This window comes from Periophthalmus magnuspinnatus, chromosome 11 (assembly GCF_009829125.3).
Source record: "Periophthalmus magnuspinnatus isolate fPerMag1 chromosome 11, fPerMag1.2.pri, whole genome shotgun sequence".
NCBI lineage: Eukaryota > Metazoa > Chordata > Actinopteri > Gobiiformes > Gobiidae > Periophthalmus > Periophthalmus magnuspinnatus.
Genome location: NC_047136.2, coordinates 28,141,434 through 28,164,067, shown reverse-complemented (window position 1 = coordinate 28,164,067; position 22,634 = coordinate 28,141,434). Strand labels below are relative to the sequence as shown.

The 22,634-nt window shown below is 39.3% G+C and overlaps 1 protein-coding gene across 1 annotated transcript; it reads left to right on the top strand.

Annotated features, from left to right (window-relative positions):
- The first annotated feature begins 13,968 nt into the window (after positions 1-13,968).
- Positions 13,969-22,278, top strand: LOC117378352 (CMP-N-acetylneuraminate-beta-galactosamide-alpha-2,3-sialyltransferase 1-like). Its single transcript, XM_055225304.1, has 8 exons — positions 13,969-14,070; positions 14,283-14,462; positions 14,675-14,974; positions 15,807-16,003; positions 17,478-17,657; positions 19,246-19,291; positions 19,543-19,662; positions 21,516-22,278. The coding sequence occupies exons 3-8, from the start codon at positions 14,681-14,683 to the stop codon at positions 21,681-21,683; spliced, it is 1,005 nt and encodes a 334-aa protein (XP_055081279.1). The 5' UTR covers positions 13,969-14,070; positions 14,283-14,462; positions 14,675-14,680; the 3' UTR covers positions 21,684-22,278.
- Positions 22,279-22,634: the final 356 nt, after the last annotated feature.

Below are 22,634 nucleotides of genomic sequence, written 5' to 3'. Positions count from 1 at the left end.
GAGTCAACAGCCATCACGGTTGCTAGGCGTGACGTAAGATAAGTGCATAGACAGAGGTTGATGTACGCTCCGCGGCATAGGCCTGTTCCATTTCGGCACAGCTTTTGCAGTCCACAGAGGCTACATGGAGAACCACCCTTCGTCGGCTGGACCCTTCGAAGGGCCTTTTGAAGTGTGCAGTTGTTGAATTGGGACACAGCTGTAGTCTGCATTTGACCCATCCTTCAACCAGTGCCGGTGGTGCAGTCTGTCAGGAGCAGTGCAGTTCAGTGCATGAGGACTCATCTCCAGATCTTGAGCCAAGGTCTGGATCAGGAGCTGGATGATTTATATGGTTCAGGTTTTGAGTTGATGGGGGAAACTGGAGTGCCCAAAGGAAACCCACCCAGGAAGGGGGAGAAACATGGAAACTCCACATAGAAAGGCCTAGGAATCAAACCTGGAACCTTCTTGCTGTGCAGCGCTAGACAGGCAAGAAGCAGGCTGTTCTCAAAATGGTTTGTTTCTAACCTGATTTTGGTGCTCCAGCTGAGGAAAAGTTTGGCGCCATCCACAAGGAGCTAAAAGGATATTTTATGTAGCCTTTTTACTATACTCATTTTGTCTATGTTACCAAAGGAAAGGAAAGGAAAGCAATAAAGGCCTTTTGCTTTATACATTTGTTTTGTTAAATGCTTTGCGTTGGTGATGGAGTGGGCAGAAGTTGAAACAGTGTTGCAACAGAAGCAGCAGCAGAAAGTGGATGTATTTTAATTCTTCTGCGCTGATATTGGTGATATCTGCTTTTTGTATTCTGCCAGTTGGATGTGTGATTTGTTAGTTTAACAGATTGATATGACAAACCATACATATCTTTTAGATAAGTCACTAGAGTACTTAGGTTTCTTTTTTTTTTAAATTGCAACAAAACTAAGAAATTTGCTTGTTTTTTTTAATTTTTGTTATTATGTTTTTTCCCAATAAAAATGCAAATGGTTATATTTAGCTATGGAAAAGTGCAATGCGAAGTCACTCAAAAGAAGAGTATGGGGAGATGCTGCTTAGTGACAAGCCCAAGGCTGCATAGTGTTGGCATTTCTTGAGCTGATGCCAAAATGTATTCATCATTCAACGGTCTCATGACAACTGATAAGAAAGTTTAGACTGCATCAGTTGTAAATGTTCCCTGAGGACATGGTGTGTCAGAAATAAAATGTAACTCTTACGAACCTTGTTATTTTCCTGGATACAGCAAGACTTCCCTTTTCTAACTTGACAAACTGAACTCAGCAGCCAAGGCTAAATAAAATGAGTCTAATGTACTCACTGATGTTGGCCTATATTAGACAAACTAAGACAAATATTAAGACAAATAGCCTACCTATGCATTACACAGGGTTGTTAGGTAGAACAGGGTTTAAAACATGCACAGATACAATCATTGGATCAATTTAAATTAAAATCTATAAACAGAGAGACAGGGTGCAGGGTATCCAGAGGGCTGACCTATGTCTGTTTGGTGGAGGCAGCCTCTCGTCTTGAAGCAGAAGGAGTTGACTTTGGGATTGACTTTGAAGAAGCCTGGGCCTTTGAGAAAAAAATGCATATATATATATATATATATATATATATATATATATATATATATATATATATATAAATATATATATATATATATATATATATATATATATATATATATATATATATATATAAATTTTTATTATTTTATTGCCACTTTACATAGGTAAATAAAACAAATACAATTTGTTTTTCCAATAAAATTGACAAACAGTTAAGTGTTTTAAAGCAGTTTTCAGAGGGCATTGCAGGGATCATTTTAAATAGATAAGTTATCTGGGGTAATATATTCATCTTGATGGCTTCTATTCACCCTAAAAGTGAGAATGGGAGGGGAGTCCAGCAGTGGAGATCTTCCTGTATCTTTTTTAACAGTGGAGTATAGTGATCAGTTCTAACATCCTAGCAAAGATATTAATGCCAAGGTATTTTATATTGCCTATATGTAAAGATGGGTAATGATCCAGAGAGGTAGATTCCCAAGAGTCTTTAGTAAATGGGAGAACTATAGACTTAGACCAGTTTATAGTGTGATTTGATATTTTTCTGTAACTATTAATCATTCTAAATGTTTCTTGTAATGAATCTGAGGGGTGTTGAAGATGTAGTAGAAGATCATCAGCATAGAGGCTTAATTTGTGTTGTTTGTTATTGATGATAATACCATATGTATTGCTATTTTATCTTATTGATGCAGCTAGTGGCTCGATAAAGATGGCAAAGAGTGAGGGAGAGAGTGGGCATCCCTGTCTGGTTCCTTGATGGAGATTGAAGGTTGGGGAGGTGATTCCGTTGGTGATTATTGATGCCATTGGTGAACTGTATAATGTCTGTATCCAGTGGATGAACGACTCTCCAAAACCAAACCATGTAACGTGGCAATTAGGAATTTCCAGTTTACCTTGTCGAAGGCTTTTTCAGCATCTAATGAGAAAAGGATAGCTCTATTTAGTTTTTTTTGTACATAATTTATGAGGTTAAAAAGTCTCTGCATATTGTCAGAGGCATGTCGGTTTTTGATAAATCCTTTCTGATTGGGATGTATTTTTGTTGGGACAATTTTTTTCCAGTCTCGTAGCAAGAGTTTTGGTTAATTAATTATAGTGGGCAGTAACTTGCTGGTTGGCTTGGGTCCTTGTTAGGTTTTAATATTATGGTAATTGCTGCTGTGTACATGTGTATTGGAATTTTGCATTTAGTTTAGATTTCATTGACTACTTTGTAAAATAAAGGTGACAAGATTTCCCAAAAATATTTGTAAAATTCTGCTGGTAGACCATCTGGTCCTGGTGCCTTGTTATTCTGCATATTGTTGAGAGAAGTATTTATTTCTTTGGCAGTAAGGGGTGTGTCTAATTGCTCTCTTTGTTGGTTGGTTAGTATAGGTAGATTAAGGTTATTTAGGAAGTGTTCGGTTTCTAGTTGATTTGGTTCTAGATCATATTTATAAAGATTTTTATTATAATTTTTATCATAATTTTGAGGGTTTTGGGTAGTGTTTTCATCTGAGTTTATGATTGCTGGTATGAATCCCTTTTCTTTTTTTGTAGCAAGTTTGCTAATACTGCGCTTGATTTGTTGGTATAATGAAAGTTGTCATATTTAAGCTGTTGAATTGTGAACTGTGTTTTTCTTAGCAAAATGTCATTCAGTTCATTTTTTGCCTCAGATATTTCTTTGTGAATATGGTCATTTGGATCATTATTGTATTTTTCTGTCAGTTTCTGTCAGTCAAGCCTGTTTTCCAAATCTATGCTCTGTTTTTTTTCCCTCAGTGTAGAATATGATATCATTTTTCCTCTAATCACAGCTTTACCAGTTTCCCATAGGATTGAGGGGGATGTTTCTGGAAAGTCGTTCACCTCAAGAAAGGATGCCCACTCTCTCCTTATTAGTAATGTGAATTCTGCATCTTCGAGAAAGGATGTACTGATCGCCATCTTGTGGAATGTTTTTTTGATGTCTGGATTTGAACTGACATAGATACCGGAGCACGATTGCTAGTTATTATTGAGTGAATCTTATTTTCAGTTACGCGTTTTGTGAGTGAATTGCTGATGAGAAAATAATCTATTCTTGATGAGGATTGGTGGGTAGGTGAGAAATATGTATGTTGTTTAAATGCAGGGTTGCTAACTCTCCAAATGTCTGTTAATCCACAATCTTCTATATGCTGTTTTATTATCTCTGTTGAGTGCCAGTTGCGTAAGGATCCAGGTTGGGGTGTGAGTACTTAAAACAGCCATGAGGTTACATTGGATTTTCTGAACAGTATATGTATAATTTGTCCACAACCAGTGTTGTGTGTAACTTGTCCACAACCAGTAGATCATTTATTGTTTGTTTTTTTGTGTTCTTATAGAATAGGATACAGTATTTTCCGTCTTTCGTTTATTTCAGTTGGGAATTGGTCGTTCATTCTAAACGTGGCCTTTCAGGTCCTTTTCCTTTCCCTTTATCAGCTCTTTGTGTTTAAAATGTTCAAATCGCGCTGCAATGGGTCTGGGTTTGTTGTCCAATTACTTTCGAAACCGATGAGCTCGATGAAAAGTAATTTTTTGCACAGCGTCAGGCGGAATTTTAAGATACACAGACATAAAGTTTGTTATGACAGTTTCAGTGTCTTCTTTTATATTTTCCGGGATGCCTGTAAAGATTAGGTCATGGCGCGTTGATCTGGTTTGTATATCTAAGATGGTTTCCTTCAAGCATTTATTTTCCTTAAGTACCGTGTCCATTTGTTTATTTAGTGTAGCGATCAACTGTTTTAGCCCGTGGTTTTCCTCCTGTAGTGCTACTATGCTGTGATGCAGAAACTTTAGGCTGTTGTGGATCTCATGTTGTCTTTTATTGATAATAAAAGTTTTTGGTCAATACTTTCTAATGTACTGACCTGACCTTCATCTGTTAGAGATCATCAGTGTCCGTTGAAGAGTCTTTTTCCATTTGTGTGGATTTGGAACATCAGATGCTAATGCCGTGGGTGAGTACTAGCCTGTAAGTTGGAATCTTACATTGACTTACTAGTCAATGTAACATTCCAACTTCAAAATGTTTTTATTCAAAAGTAGGTTGGTGTTTTCCAGGTTGTGATTGTCTTCTGATCAGTGGATAGGGTTTGTGAAATCCTGTAAGATTCGGTCAATAGAAATCTTTTATATGTTTTGGTTTATCTGTTTATATTAGCCTTAGGGTGCTGCCATGTTTGATCTTGCATCTGTGCTCTGACTCTCGTGAGACTCACGCCATCACCGCTATCCCACGCCATCCCACACCATCACCGCCATCCCAGTGGTTGCCATTCCTATTGTTTGCTTACCGAGAAGTGCCCCAAACATCTACCGGATTTTCATCATTTTCAGCTATGGATATTCTGTTCGAGGGCCTCTGGACATCCAAAAAGAGGCATGGGAGTGGTCAACACCAGAGCAGGGATGTAATGAATGTTCGTATGTACTGAAAATGAGAGATAAGCTGGAGCAGTTCAAAGAGCTTTCCTATGACAACCTGCCGCAAGCACAAGAGAGACAAAAACATAGTTATGACAAAGTTTCCAGAAGAATAGCAATCCAGGTGGGCCAAAAAGTCTTGATTTTATTGCCAACATCAGAAAGTGGACTTTTAGCTAAATGGCAAGGCCCATCTGAAATCTATCAAAAAATAGGCCCAGTCACCTATGAACTTTTTATGTGGAAACATCGTAAAAAAGTCTTAAATATTCCATATCAATCTGCTTAAGGAGTGAGTTGACCGGTCAGACCAGCACTCTTTAATGGCACGTGCAGTCGCAGATGAAGAGGAGCTTCTGGAGCAGTACTTCCCCTCGCCAGCAGAGACACCAGTGTTCCCTGATGTAAGTCATCTGAGCACTGAGCAACAACAGAACCTTCGAATTTACACGTCCAATGAACTTTTTAGTGTGAAACCTGGATACACTCACCTCATCCAGCACCAGATCCACCTACGCTCACCAGAACAGCAGCCCATTAGAGACACTACCTGTCGCATTCCAGCTAGGCTTGTCCCACAGTTAAAGACAGAAGTAGAGGAGATGCTGGAGATGGGGATTATTGAACCATCATGCAGTGAGTCATGCAGCCCTGTAGTCTTGGTTCCCAAAGTTCAGATTCTGCATGAATTTTTCGAAATTGAATGCGGTGTCTGCATGTGACCCCTACCCAATGCCTAGGGTAGATGAACTGATCGAGTGGCTGGGTCATGCAAGCTACCTGCCAACACTAGACCTCAGCAAGGGGTATTGGCAAGAGTCCCTGGACAAAGCCTCGAGAGATTTACAACCTTTCAGTTGCCCAGCGGCCTCTACGGGTTCCGAATGATGACCTTTGGTCCACATGGAGTGCCGGCCACATTTCAACGGCTCGTCGACGAGGTGCTAAGAGGACTACGCTGCTGCTTACATCGATGACATTGTCATCTTCAGCCAGTCCCGGGAGGAGCACCTGCTGCATCTGTCTGATGTTTTCAGGCAGATCCAAGAGGCAGGTCTTGTCATCAACACCAAGAAGTGCCACATCGCCAAACCTGAGGTGCAGTACTTAGGCTAACTGGAGCTGGGGGGTATTAATCCTCAGGTCAAGTGGAAACAATTTCTGCTACCGCATTGCCCAACACCAAGAGAAGACTGTGATCCTTCCTGGGGCTAGTGGGTTGGTACCGACGCCTAGTCCCAGACTTTGCAACTAGGTCCGCCCCTTTATCTGACATGACCCGTAAAAATAGCCCAGTGCAAGTTAAATGGACTGAATGGAAAAGAGAGAAAAAGTATTCAACAATTGAGAAGGGGGCTCTTGCCATTAAATGGGCTTTGTACACTCTGAGATACTATCTCGCTGGTAAAGAATTTGTTTTGGAAACTGACCATCGTGCATGCAATGGATTCATAACATGAAGGACACTGATGCTCATATTACTAGATGGCATTTGTCTCTGCAACCATTTAGTTTTAAAGTCCAGTACAAACCAGGTCATAAAAATGCTTTGGCCCTTTTAATACTACTTTTTTTTTTTTTTGTTCACACGTTTGTTCATTTTCAATTTTTGCAATATAAAACTACATAGAACTATTCCAGGTTTGTTGTTTAGGTTTTTTTTTTTTTAGTTTAATCACCACACACTTGCTGGTTTATAGATATTTTATTTGGTTAAAAGTAGGTAATTCAGTTATTTTGTCAATTCAGTTTAATACTGCAATCCACTTACCTGAATCTCCACATGGTCCAGACAAAGAGGGGGCGTGCCCTATGTCGGCCATGTTTATAGGCTTGGGTGTGGTCGTGGCCTGGACCATGTGGAGGGGAGAACTGGTTTAAGTTTGTTTGTTTTTCTTTGTGTCAATGTCTTATATATTTTGTTTTAATGTTTTAAGTGTTAGTAGTTTATCGTTTAAACACTATTTAGTTAAGGGACTTAGGCCCTGAGAGATGGTTCCATATCAGATATGTCTAAAGTTATACCCACTGCACTGGTCAACAACACTGGCCATGGATACCAACTCAGGAATGGGGCCACCATCAGTCACCTCCTCTACATGGATGACATCAAGCTGTATGCTGTTAGGCGTGTTCTATCAGAATGATGACTGGATTCGGTCAATTCAAATCTCAAAAGTTTATTCCCCTGACAGTTACAATCTAATACAGTACCCGGGGTCAATTGATCTATCCCTCGTATGTGCAGCAGGCGGTCTGTCTGCCTTTCCCTGGCCCCAAAGACAAAAATGTAACATGCAACATGAATATGCAAATATTGTTGAGAAGGTAGACGCCTTGAATTCCTCCTTCCGGCCTCGTTCACCTCTCCGAGCCGCACCGGTATGTTTTTCTACTCCGGCAGCCTTATCTCTGTACAGGAGTGGGAAAACACCCACTGTCTCCCACAATTCACATCTCACAATGTTGCCTTTAAAGTAGGACTGTTATAATGAGTGAATAGTTTCAGTGTTAGAATATAGTGCTTGTTAGGCATACCTCAAAAGGATACAACTTTAATGAATAGTTTCAGTGTTAGTATATCAAACCCGTGCTCAAACTTTAGTATAAAATAGTGCTTGTTAAACAACCTTCAAAAGGATACAACATTCAAAGAATATATGCATTCAGTATAAAAATGGTGGTTACATGACAATATTCAAAGGATATATGAATTATTATGTTTTGATATGATATATGAATTATATAATGCATCTAAAAGCTTTATTACTTGACATCCCCTTCATTTCCCCCTTTTGACCTCTTCTAAGAGGTCACATCCCAGTGCAAGGTAACATCATGTGGCACCTGGTCCCCTCCGTCATTCTCCATACTCAACAAAGGATACTGTCCCCTCTGGTCCGGACGAACTGCAGTGCTAATGACCTCAAGACACAGGGCACGAATGCAAAGCACACAACAACATCCCACCAGTGCAAATGTACCAAGTACGGCGACCAATGAAGTGATCAATGAGACTACCAGACCTTTCCATTTACCCAATGCATTAGTCAGGCACGCATTCACCGGGTTGTCTACTCCAGCTGCATCGTGCATCTCTCTAGACAACATGCGCAGTCCTTCCAGAGCCTTGGTCACTGACCCATCAGGAGCTGTGTTATTAGGAATAAAGGTACAACACTGATCATTAAAAATGTGACAAACCCCACTTTTCTCTGCGAGGAGCATGTCTAGGGCCATTCTGTTTTAAAAGGCTACCAATGATGTTGGGTGGAGCTGATTGGCCAAACCTGCTACTGTGTCCCTAGTGAGGTTACTAAGCCTAAGCAAATTATAGTAAATATAATTCATGCGGTCCACATTTTTATTTGGTGTGATTGGGAAAATTGCAGCAAATAGAGGTATATTTTCAAAACCGGCCGCTATTTGGTCTGCTAATTTATATTAATCCGGGACCGCTCTAGGAATACCAGTAGTGTCAATATAACTGGGGTTGTTGTGGTCCAGGAGTTCTGGCATTACTGAACGTTTAGCCCTCCGGGGGTGGGGTAGAGTCTTGTTAAGGTGTCCTGAGGGTGATGGGCATAATTAGCCGCACCATACAGCCAATAAAGATCTCCCTGCATCCTGGTGTAGGGCACTGGATTTGGCAGCTGCACCACGTGTTCACACCAGTCGTCTGGAAGCTTTCCCCACTGCAAAAATTCATGATCGCCTTTAGTAGAATTGAAACAGATATAATTAGCTCATACTGGAGTGAACATTGGGGGCTGCACAGGGTTTTTCTGGAGAGGGTATAATTTGGACAATTCAGTACATATTTCATTCTCTTTAGTGTTATTACCGTCAAATAGGTTCAACATACAATCATACCCATGACGATCGTCTAGGTGAATTGGCGCTGGGTGGGTCTTCAGAGTCGGTCTGGCCGATGAGCACACAATACAATCTGTAAAGTTGGTCACTTTGTATAGTTAACACTGGGGGGACAACCCATTTTTACAGGGCATTTGAAATCTTGCAATAAACGGAACATAAATCAAATTGGAATGTACTGGATGACCCCTTGGTGTCCTGTATGGTCATTTTGACATACTTATCACATTCTGAGATTGACCGTGGGTCACGTTTTAGGAGAATCTTTTCCAGATTAGTTTGTACATGTTTCTGGACTGCTTCCCAGAGAAGGATGGCGAAGGCGACCAGCACACCCACAATGAATGTCACTACCATTCCCCATTTCCCTCTTTTGCTCAGGGGGAGCTCCATGCAATCTAAAATAGCCGTGTGTGTGTGTATGTGTGTGTGTGTGTGTGTGCGTGTGGGGGTGTGTGTGTGGGTGTACTTAACCTTCTGCCAGGACGTATTACCAAACCATGTACAGGGAGGAGAGACCAAAGCCTAACGCCACACCTGGAGTTTAAAACCATCGAACGTCACCGGAGCAAACAAAATACACCTATAGAAATATGTAAAAAGAAAGCAAGCAAACAAACACCCAAAGCAACTGAACCGCCCTGTCGGTGCGAGCATTTACTCTGTATGGGCCAGTCCAGCATGGTTCAGACCACTTACGAGACAGAACTTTTAGATAGACCTCAGAGGGTGGAGGAAGAGCAGCCTCCTTGGTGGACACCTCCAGCCGTTCCAACACCTGAGAAGAAAAACTAGATAACAGATGCCGCAATCGATTCCAGTATGGCTTGTACTGGAGATTTGGAAGGGGCACCTCTTCCTGTGGTACCAATGTAGCCCCTGGCCCTGGCCTCAAACGTCCAGTGAGCGAGTCATAAGGAGAGAAACCAGTAACTTTGTTAATAGTCTATCTCACTGCCAGAAGGGCCAGGGGTAGGGCCTGGAGCCAATTAAGCCCTAAAGCGAAACAGATCTTAGCCAATTTGTCTTTTAGAGTGCGGTTCATGCGTTCAGCCCGTCCTTGGCTTTGAGGATGATACACAGAACCAAATTTATGACACAGACCTAGCATTTTTTCAACCTTTTGAACAGCATGGTTGTGGAAATTTGTACCATTATCAGACCTAATCAGAGCTGGAAAGCCATGAGTAGGAATATAATGATTAATCATGACCTTGATCACAGAAGAGTATCCTCGTGGTTCACAGAATAGGCTTCAGGCCAGATACATTCTGAGGTGTTTTTTATTCAATTTAGGTTAGTTTACCATTACCAGTCACCAGGGGGTTCTCAGAGACTCTGTGTGGGAGACCTGTTGGGAGAGAACTATAGACTTAAGTTGGTCAGTGCTTTGTAATCAAGATCTTATGAATGTGAAGATTTTTAAGGACACTTGTTTCAGGTTTGGAGAGGAGTGTCCATCCTTTTCCTAATTAAGATCTTATGTAAAGAGAAATCAAGAATGCTGGCTGTGGATCACGTTGCCATCAGCGCTAATGGCAAAGCATCCAACCAGGTCATTCTGGTAAAGTTAAGTTTTGTTTCCCCATTTGCTCAAGTGATGAGGCCCCCCTCTATAAAATATAGCCATATGTAACAGTCTGTCAATTGTCAGGTGGTCTATTGTGACACTTATTTGTCCTGTTGGCTACATATTTGGTACATATTTGTCATATCTGTGTCAGTCCAAATATTGAGCTCGTACACAGTCAATAACCTGCCAGTGTCTATCAGCTCTACTGAATGTTCAGTTTTTGTTTTGTTTTTTGTTTTTGTTTTTTTTGTTTTTTTGTGCAGTGCTGGTGATAAATCCCTTCAATATCTATTGAGAGGCATCAGTGTGTATTAGATGCCATAATTACTGCCTAAACCATAACTGTCCTTTGTTAATGTTGTCCAGTTTAGCTCTATATTATACTAACTGCAACCTCCTTGTCCAGCTTAGCCCTATGTTATATGAACTGCAACCTTCCCCCTTTTTAACAACTTTATTTTATCTGATCAACATTCATATAATTCAAACCATTCATAGCAATAATTTATTCTATTTTCAAATACTTAACATTATTTAAAACCAGGTTTTGATTAAGATTTAAATGGGACTTATTTCTTTCAGATTTTTTCCTAGTGTTTAATTATCTTTAAATTTAGACACATTCATACTGCTGAACATTTTGTTTTTCATATGTCAGATGTACTGAAATGGCTTTATTGTGACTACCCTATTTAGTTATTATTAGCTCAAGAATTGTTTTACAAACATTAAAAAGCCACTGTTTTATGTTCTGATAATATAATTCAGTTTAAAATACAAATTTCAAACACATTCAGGAGCATTAACATTTTGATCTAATATAAAGTATCATAGTATATGAACTAAACATTTACACCAAACAATTTAAAGCCTTTCAGACGACAGCGGTCTCAGATTTCATACATAATAAACCTACATATTTTGTTTGCATTGAAAATTATACTGTTTAAACACTTACACACGGTTTGTAATTTTGTTAATTGTGGCCATTCTGAATGTCATTTCAAATGTGTTGCATTTGTATTATGTGGAAGCCCCAGTGCAACAGCACTGATGTACAATGAAAAGAAATAGCCCAAGTAATGTTATATTGGTAAATGGTTGTTTTCAGGAATGGAGCAAAAATGTTTAAAATAAATGAATACACTGCTAAATTTTGAAATTAGGTTAAAAACAAAATCTTTGACTGTGTGGATCCGAGAACAGGCTCCAGTCATGAGTGCCCAGGCAAACACAGCCCAAACGCAGCAGCAGAGTTGACTTGACATCCCCTTCAATGCTAAGAATGAGCGAGACATCGACTCACTGATCCACATCACCAGGATCTACAGGACAGACACTGGAATGTCATTCGGGCTTGAGAAGTGTAGCCGAATGGTGACAAAGAGAGGGAAGGTAGTCCACACAGAAGGAGTCTCACTCCCAGAAGGGACATTAGCAGACATTGAGGACAGTTACAAGTACCTTGGTATCCCACAAGCAAATAGCAACCTTGAAGAGGAAACAAGGAAAGCAGCCACGACCAAATACCTCTGACGAGTAAGGCAAGTCCTAATGAGTCAACTCAATGGCAAGAACAAGCCCAGGCAATAAACAGCTACGCCCTGCCAGTAATCAGATACCCAGCAGGAATCATAAGCTGGCCAAATGAAGAGATACAGACCACAGATGTTAAGACCCAAAAGCTCCTGACCATGCATGGCGGGTTCCATCCCAAATCCAGAACCCTGAGACTGTACGCGAGCTGAAAGGAAAGAGGCCGAGGACTAGAGAGCGTGAGAGCCACAGTCCAGGATGAAACATCCAAGATCCATATGTACATCAAGGACAAGGCCCCAACAGATGATGTGTTCAGCGAATGTTTGAAACAGTGGAGCGCAGAGGAAGAGGTGCTGGAGCAACCATCATGGAAGGACAAGCCTCTGCACGGAATCTACCACCGGGACATAACTGAAGTGGCTGATATCAAGAAATCCTACCAATGGCCTGAGAATGCTGGACTGAAGGACAGCATAGAGGCACTCATCCTGGCTGCACAGGAGCAGGCCTTGAGCACCAGAGCGATAGAGGCCCAGATCTACCACACCAGAGGTGTAGGCTGTGCAAAGAGGCCCCTGAGACAATCCAGCACATAACTGCAGGGTGTAAGATGCTGGCAGGGAAAGCATACATGGAGCGGCATAACCAAGTGGCAGGCATAGTGTACAGAAACATCTGTGCAGAGTACGGACTGGAAACCCCAAGATCAAAGTGGGAAACACCTCCAAAGGTAGTGGAGAATGATCGAGCCAAGATCCTGTGGGACTTCCAGATACAGACTGACAGAATGGTGATGGCGAACCAACTGGACACTGTGGTGGTGGATAAACAACAGAGCAAAGCCGTTGTGGTGGACGTTGCAGAAACAAGTGATGGGAACATCAGGGAAAAGGAACATGAGAATCTAGAGAGCTCAAAGAAGAGCTGGAGAAGGCCTGGAAGGTGAAGGTATCAGTGGTGCAGTGACCCCCAAACTGGAGGAGTGGCTACAGTGGATCCCAGGAAAAACATCAGACATCTCAGTCCAGAAAAGTGCAGTACTAGGAACAGCAGGTCCCGAGCGTGGAAAAGAGAGGGGATGAGATCACCCGGAGGGTAAGGAGGACATTATATATATATATATATATATATATATATATATATATATATATATATATATATATATATATATATATATATATATATATATATATATATATATATATATATATATATATATATATATATACACACAAAATCTCCTCCACTTTTGATAGATTAAAACATTTCAGTCTTTTGGTCAAAACACAATTGGACAATTGAAGGTAATGAGAGCATGAGGTACATCATGTTGGATAAACATGTTTATATAGGGCCTATGTTTGCTCTTTTTTTCATTGCTTCCCCGTTTGAACAAGACACCTTCAGGCAGGTACTCTACTACTACGTTTTGGCCAATATTCAGGAACCAAAGCAACAAAGACTATTCTTAAACAGAACAGTGGACTGGAGAGCGCCGTTGCGCAGTTTGGGTCTGTGTCAGTGTTCTCACAATAAGGCTCGTTCTGCCGATGCTAAATGCAGAGAAAACTCTCTAGTATCGCTCTGTCTGGTATCGCGGGCCGCGAGCGACATCACGAGTGTGCGGCACACAGGCGCTCTGCAGAGGCGGAGAGGAGCTGAGCACGCGGCTGTGCGCGCTCTCTCTGCCGCGTGCTCCCGCGCGCCCTTCTCTCGTATCTCTCGTTTCACATATCCTTACTCTAACACATGCCCTGACACTGCGGTGGACACAAAATCAGTGGCAGAAGTGACAAGAGAGATTGTGCTGCTGAGCGCTCCAGAGGTCTCCTGAGGAAAATGAAGTTTCTGCTCATAGTGAAATGCGGGACACAGCCCCAATGTGCGTGACGCGGGATTTGATTTGGAAATACTGTGCAGTCCCGCACAAAGCAGGACGTCTGGTCAAGTGATTCTTTACGCATACAGAAGACAAGACAGCGCCTTGTCCGCTAACACCTGCGGAAAAGCCTTTTTAAAGCTGTGAGATGCCTTTACGCATGAGAATTGTTATTTCTCTTAACGTGAGACTGCGTAGGTACTTTTTATTCTGCACACTTCTCTTTTAATGTTTATTTTCTGATGATGATTTATGTTTTGTTTATTTGTATTGTGATTTGAATGTCTTTTTGATTGTGTAAAGCACTTTGAATGACTTTGTGTATGAATTGTGCTGTACAAATAAACTTGACTTGCCTGAAGCCTGAGTTCACGTGAACTGCTTAGTAACGTGATTTTCTGTTAAGAGGGAGGTGACAGGTGCGTGCTCCTCCTGGTTTCATCCTCCCTGCTGATGTCTCCATGACGGACGTGGCAACACCCAACTGTACGTGGTAAAAGAACTATTTTCTAATGTCACAAAGGTCTTTTCATGGAAGTGGCACCACTCTGTAAAGCAGCATCTCTTCAGGAATCGACTAATTCAGGTAAAAAAAAAACAATAATAATTTCTTTAGTAGGCTATTTTAAAACAATATTATTTATTTGGCTACAGTTAGGTCTAGAGAAAATGAAATCTATAAATGGGCTAAAGTTTACACAAAAGACAATACAGAATTTTGATTTTGGTCAACGCATGTGCAAGATTTAATGATGACACAAATTCAATGTTTTATTTGTTTTATTGCATGTGTCCTAGGTAGCGATGTATAGCAGATCTAAGCTGGTGGTTGTCCTGGTTTGCACCTTGTGCTTTGGCACTATCTGGATAATATCTTCCTCTCGTCTTACCTTTGAGGAATGGGGAGAAGATGAAGGACACACTGGAAATATGAATGTTGAAGCTGAGATGTTGACAGCTAATGCTAAAAAACCTTGTAGCTGTGATAGATGTATGACAGAAAACAATTATTTTTGTATGCAACGATACAAAAAATTTGTGAATCCCTTTTTAACACCTGATGGCCATCTCACACTAAAGGACTTCACCTGGTGGATGGTAAGTCTCGCTTCCACCAAACCAATGCTATAAAAACATTAAATCATAAAACCAAAGCTGGCACAAAGTTCAACATATTTTCTGTCAGTATAAATATTACATTTCAGTTTTTCCACAATAGCGGTGCCATTATTCAACACCAAAGGCGTAATTGTGGTCAGGTGAAAGGACTTAAAGGGTCCATGTTTTCTTCTCATATAACACACTACATGTTATCTATGTTACTACTGACAGTGTGCCAGCTTTAGCCTGTCAGAAGAAGAGCAGAGAGCACAGGTGAGCCTAAACAAAGGCCAGGTGAGGGGAGGGGTCAGGTTTCACATCTGCCACCTACTGGTAAGAAAATACAATAAAATTGCAGAAGTTACCTTTAAACCAACCAAGTATGCAAGTTTGTGAAGGTTCAATGCTTATGGGTTTTTATTTTGGATATTTCTTAAAAAAAAAAAAAAAAAAAAAAACCTCTCATAGAGTTATATAGGACCCTGTCCATCATCTGAGATCTTCATCAAATTCTAAAATGTGATGATGTCATAGTCCCAGAGAGGGGCAGGAGCCACATGTCCTTATTGATTACATTGTTCTTTGCCGTGAAACTGGTGTTTCAAATTGTTCTTTTCTATTGTTGTAATGTTCTAAATGTGACTACACCCATTAACTTCTTGTATTACGACACAAGACTGGTGTCATTCAACATTCATTTTAGCTTTATTAAATATTTTTGAATGTTGTGATGTCATCTGAAACCAGCTCCTCTTCTGACCCTGCTGCATCTGTATCTGCATTCATTATGTTTTAGAATCTCTGTAAATTTGATCCCTCTATCCTCCAGTCGTTGCAGCACGAAGGAGGCGACTTAAAGAAATTTGAGGCAGCAAAGGATCATCTGTTTAGGGTGTTCCCATCCAGGCCAGATGTAGCTGAACCCCACCCGGACCGCTGTCGGACATGCGCCGTCGTTGGAAACTCAGGAAATATGAAGGGATCCAACTATGGACGTCAAATCGACGCTCACGATATTGTAATGAGGTAAACGTTACACTGAATAGTGTTGTCATAATACTTAAATTTCAAACTTGATTTCGATACAAAGGAATAAGCTCAATAGTGATACGATCATTTTTTTAACATGCTATATGTCCTGAAGTGTCTTTTGTAATAGAGCTTAAGATCAATTTAAAACTCTTCAAGATAGCTCAAATTTTGCCTTGTTTATGTGATTTTTTATTTTTATTTTTTTGTCCAATTAGTATCCAGTCGATATTAGTTGTACTCAGTGACGTGCGGTGAGCTTCATGGCTGGTGATGTTATCACAATCATATTTACAAACTTGCAAATCAGGAGTCAGCAAGTAAATTTAGCCCTGGGCCAATTTCTCTCATAGTAAGTGACTTGAGGCCAGAATAAAAAAGAGCTTCAAAATAAAAGTTCCAAAGTCCATATGAAATAGCCCTAATAGTATGAAATATACACATCCACATCTGCAGCCTTTCGTGTGTACCACTCTGTTTGAAAAGAGTGAGTCTTCCATCCCGTAGTTTGGAGCCAACCCTTTAGTTCCGGCGTTGGTCTTCCTTCAATTAAAACCTTCTGCTTCGACTGAAAGTCCAGTTTAGAAAACTACTTAAGCTTTAATATGTAATCTTCCTCCATTTAAAAAGAAGGGCCAGACAAGAAGAAAAAAGTGAACAGATTGCTAAACTTGACTTGCTAACTCTAAATTGTAGCTTGCTGTCACTATTCTGCTGCCCGAGGAGTTGCAAGAATCCCTGGGCTCACGAGTGCCCCCTACCATGAGGCCAGGTGACTATGTGCTTCACTCGGCGCCTTTTCACAGTCGCTTAAAGCAGTAGCTGTCACTGCTGAGCACAACACAGTCAGTCCATGGTGAGGCATGAATGGCTGGTGCCTCTCCACACGTCTCTTCTGAGTATTTGAATGGTAAAAGTAAAAATTCAGCAATTTTGAATAAACAAAAGAATTAAAATTGCAAAGTTAAATAGAAAATAACTTTATAGTACAAACCATTGGATGAATATAACCATTTCATGTATTTTTTCTCTGCGATGACTCCCCTGACTGCACGTCACTGGCTGTAGAATCTATTAGTATCTGCTTTTGGACACTTTTGACACCTCTAATGCCTAATCCAAACCAAGTGTGTCCCAATCATTACCATTAAGACATTTATATAGGTTATAGGTTATAGATATAGGTAATAGAGATATATGTGATACATGACATCACTGCATTCTATCGACCAATGTTATTTAACACAGATGGGGGCAGCTATAATGAATATTGTTAAAATCCTGATTTTTGCTGAAATATGGCAGGTTAATGGGTCTAGTCACAATTAAAAAAAAATGATCGGGCTCAACGTGTGTGAATTTACCTTTTGGATGTTGCACAGCAAAGTACAATATTATGTATGAAATCATCACATCTAGAGTCGAAAATCACCAATAGAAGTAATCTTTGTTGTCATATGGTTTGCTATAGAATGAACTTTGGTAAGACTGCAGGCTATGAAGTGGACGTGGGGAACAAGACGACTCATCGGGTCATGTATCCGGAGAGCGGGATGGACCTGGATGATGACACCCACTTGGTTCTGTTTCCATTCAAAATCATGGACCTGCAGTGGATTACTGAGGCGTTCACAACTGGCTTTCATGGAAGGTAAGTCAAATAAAAATAAATATGACAAATTAAATTGTAGAATCAAATTGTATGATGTTGAGGAAGTTGATAAATTATACCTTAATGCTTTCTAATGCAAAAACCTCAGAGACATTACATTACAGCAGAAACGTTTTCGCCGACCGTCCCTTTGACCGGAAGTAGCCCACTGATTTGTGCACAATGAGATATATATATATATATATATATATATATATATATATATATATATATATATATATATATATATATATATATATATATATATATATATATATATATATATATATATATATATATATAATTTAATTTATTTTATTTTTTTATGTGAAATCATAACATTCTGAAATTCCAATAGTTAAAACTGAGCTGGAGACAGGTTAGAATTCTGTGGTGGAATTTGTTGATTAATAGACTGCAGATTTGTTGACCTGCATGATTAATGTCTCTGTAATCACTGGGCCTAGTGTGTAAATAAATAAAAGGAAGCTTCAGAAATGAAAGGCCACAAGCTATAAGATGAAGATAAGTTTGGAATCTCACATAGAGCTGTGAAATGATTCTATCATCAAATTCTTGAATGTGAACGCAACCTATTGACAAACTAATCCCACATTTCATAACAAATTTCCTTCTGTCTAGTCTAGTTTTTCACACCAACACACCCAATGACTGTAAAATACTGTAACGTAGGCTGGCCGTTAACGGTAGGATGTGGGACAGAAGACAGCAGCACGGGTGTGGTCCACAGTTTTTATTTCCATCAATTATCAAAGTGCAATGTGCATTGTACAAATGGAGGTTAGAGAAGCAGCATCTGCTTCAGCAGCAGGACATGGTTTGATTGTAGCAGCCTGCTACTAGCAGGTGCCTTTTATCCTGTCCCACTAACTGGATTAAACTACTGTTAATTACTAGGGGTGTTTAAAAAATAACATTGGCTCTTTAAAACTCAAACCTCCACAAAACCAAATAAAACTTTATACATATTAAAACACCAAACCCTAAAACCAAGCACCAAATATACTTAAAACCCATAAACCATTTAAAATGCCCAACATTCCTCCACTACACATTCCCCGCCTTGGTCCTGCCCCGGAACATTTTTAAGGGAGCTCGTTTCCCCGTGGACCTCTTTGACACCTGGACACAAGGACAAGGAGGTGGTAAGTTAAACATTCTTAAAACACTTTCACTAAAAGCACTACAAATTACAGAACACACACAAACACTTAAAAACACTGTCAAACAAACATTGCACTCATATTGCCCATATCCAATTTATTAATTCGCTGTTAATTTTGTCCTCTTTCCCCTCCAGGACAAGCAGCTTCAATTAAAGTGCCACTGTGCCACCAGATCCAAAACTGGGTAAACGCAGAAGACAAGTCAAATAAACATTTTAAAATCCTTTTGTGCAATTGTATTTTTTAAAGTGCAAATAATGTTTAAAGTGCTTTGTGCGATTAAAGTGTGCGTGCAATTTAAAGTGCATATAGTGAAAGGTGCTGTTAATTTGGTAACAAACTTGGCTCTTTGTTACAAATACAAATGATACAATTTTGATATTTTGATGTCATTTTCTCAGATCATATGCACCAGTTCAAGAAAAAATCAATGCTAACAAGAATCTGGTAAGGAAGATTTTCGTTGTTAAAGGCCCTGCACCCAAATTTTCCACACAGTCGAGTATTTGTCTAGGTGTGAAAATTGCAGTGAATAATAATGTTCAGAATGCATAAGGTAAGTGAGGAATAACTTTAGACCACTGCAAACCATTTAAAATGAACTAGTTCTGTTTTTCACATTTATAAGACTGTAAAAATGAGATGCAGCGCCTTTAAGCATTTATGACATCATGTTCAAACACCGTCTCTGCTAACAGGTGATGGTGGTCAATCCGAGATTCATGAGGTACATCCACACATGCTGGCTGTCTACGAGGGGGAAATACCCTTCCACTGGCTTCATGACCCTGGTTCTGGCCATGCACATCTGTGACCAGGTAAGTAAAGGGTTAAAGTGCATGTGACCACTTTTCATGTTTGTCTCATTATTACTTGTGGTGTTGGTATTTATCATTTTACATCAAGTTTGTAGAAAAAAGGACCAAAAAAACAGGAAGCAGCGATGAGCCTCTATGTCAACATGGAAAATTGCATACATGCATACATACATGCATACATGCATACATACATACATACATGCATACATGCATACATACATGCATACATGCATACATACATACATACATGCATACATACACAAACGACTGGTGTTTCCATGACCCAAAATGTGATAAAGATGAAACATTGTGGATTTTGATATAGGCAGCAGAGGTGGGTAGTACAGTTACATTAACTTAAGTACATTCACTCAATATTTTTGACACCATACTTTCACTCCAACTTGATGATTTTACGGTGTAGTAACTCTTGATTAACTCCTACTTTGGTAAAAGTTTGGATTACTTTTTTCACTGAGTAAGTCTACAAGTGGCAAAAGCTTTAACTGAATTTAAAATGTGTGTTTCTTACAGCACTGCTTCAGGTATTCTAGTTTTTGTCTTTTCTTATTTATTGTTGTATACAGTGTTGTACAACTTGGACAGGGCTTGTGTTCTCATCTTTCAAAGTGCCATCTTCTACAGTAGTTATCTGAAAACATGCTAAGTTACATTCTTTCAACTATACTGCTGGCATTGTGACTGGCACTGCACCAGCTATGAAACCTGCTTGACACATCATTCTGTTGGCCGCTTAGTATCCGATTCAGTTCACCTCGAGGGTCAAATCAGGAAAGAAAAACTTGTTTTGTTGAAGACATCAACACAAACCACTGCACTCTGTTTACTGACAACATGATGTGCACAGAACTGCTGAACAAACCCCTTTAACACTGTGGGAAAAATAAGGCTGTTCTAGGCAGCCAACAACTGTACTCATGTAAAAAGTAAAGTTACGCCAAAGTAATATTACTGCAGTACATGGTAGAGGTATAAGAAATTACTCAAGTGAGAGTAAAAAAGTATTTGGGTAAACTAATACTCAAGTAATATTTGAAGCTGATGGAATTGTGTTAATCATATCTTACCAGAGCTGGAAGAAGTACTCAGAGCAAAAAACATACCCAGTACTAATCACATGAACAAATTTGAGTAAAAGTATTAAAGTACCCATTTAAAAATGTATCTGAAGAGTAAAAAGTTGAAGTATTTTGTGCAGATTTTTAGATCTAATGAAGCTTCAAATGTGATTTTGATATAGATTTGTGCTGAATTTTGATCAACAAACAAGTGAATTCATTGTTTTTGTCTTTGTTTTTACATCAGATTCTGATCGTGTTAAAAATAAACTCTCAGCCTTTTCAGCAGGTCTCAGATAATAAAGTACTTTTACTTTTCGGTCCTGTTCTCTCAAACGTAGTGAAGTATAAATATCCATGTTAAAATGTACATACCATTTTTTTTAATTTTTTTTAAACTTAAGTACAGTACTTTACTACTTTTACTGTGTTACGTTCCGTCACTGCATCTTCCACATTTAACATAGTCACTGTCACGCTTTTGGCGCTTTAAGACTGCAAAAGGAACAGAAGGAACAATAGAACAATAAAACTATTAATCTCTATAAAACAGAAGTATAGTTATATATACTTCTCTATAAACAGAGGTACAGTTTTATTAAAAAGTTGCTCAAATAACTACTCTCTACCCTCTGACCAAATGATTGTACATAAAGCATTGGTAGTGTACACTGCCATTGTATCCTTGGGATTCTATATTTAACCTTACTCACTCCTTATCTCATTTGACTTGCTTCAATTGACACACCCTTTTTTGTTTTGTTTCTTAAACAGGTGGACATTTATGGCTTTGGAGCAGACAAAAATGGAAATTGGAATCATTACTATGAAGTACTTCGGAACAGAAACTTAAAGACTGGAGTTCATCCTGGGATGTATGAATATAACCTCATTCAAGAGCTGGCAAAGAAAAACATAGTGACCTTGAATAGAGGCTGGTGAAAGAGGAAAATAAAGTGATTCAAATGAGCTTATTTTCATTTGTGCAGTGTGCCTGAACTGTATGTGAAGTGTGGAGGCATTATACATTTTGGGTATACCTCCTGACAGTTTTTATGAAGTATTGAATTGAATGGAATTATCTGGCTGAAATATACCTAAATGTGTTTGATTATATTGTATATGCTGATGTATTTAAATAGATTTACACCGATGCTGCTGCTTTAAAGGTAAATGTGACAGGTTTTCATGGTTTTCCAATTATTTCCTGGTTTGGTGGGATTAGTACCTGTAGTAAATATGCAGTAGTATAGTAAGTGGTAGTTTGTCAGAAAAATTAAGATGAAAAGAAAAGTACAAAAATACAGGAAGTAGTTGTGAGTTTTGAAACAGAATACCTCTTGTTTAGACAAAATACATAGATAGGATTATACATGTGTATTTGACTGAGAAACTCTTCATCTTAAACCGGTCCAGTACCAGCTGTGACTGGATCTCCAATGGACTGGTTTTTCTGTGAAAGGTGAAGGGATGTTACATTTTTGAACAGAAATTAAGTGAAACAAAGAAAAAAATAAAATAAACTTTTTCCAGAATCATTTTTGAAGAATCATCTTTCCAAACTGAAAGTCATATTTATAAATATATAGATAGATCATAGATAGATCTTTAGGCACATGTGATTCATCATTATTATTACAAGGGAAATTCAATAGATTCCATTTACCTTGACATAGATAAAATCATACATATACTGTTCAGTTGACGTTAAAACATTGGTGGCCTGACTTTACAGAGGCATCCATGCAAAGTGCATGCAAAACACTGGCAGGTTTGGAAATGTGGGCCATGCCATGCAGCAAGTAACAATGGGTGTGTAATCAACATGGGTGTGTATTGCTATGAGTGCACCTGACATCTTTTGCATGCTTTTATTTAAGTGAGGAACATGAG

What these genes read in the sequence shown, in the direction of transcription:
- LOC117378352 (XM_055225304.1), top strand. Translation starts at nt 14,681, where the DNA reads ATGTATAGCAGATCTAAGCTGGTGGTTGTCCTGGTTTGCACCTTGTGC. An exon ending in ACAACTGGCTTTCATGGAAG is followed by an intron (nt 17,658 to 19,245) that starts GTAAGTCAAATA and finishes TCATTTTCTCAG; the next exon opens with ATCATATGCACCAGTTCAAG. An exon ending in TCAATGCTAACAAGAATCTG is followed by an intron (nt 19,292 to 19,542) that starts GTAAGGAAGATT and finishes CTCTGCTAACAG; the next exon opens with GTGATGGTGGTCAATCCGAG.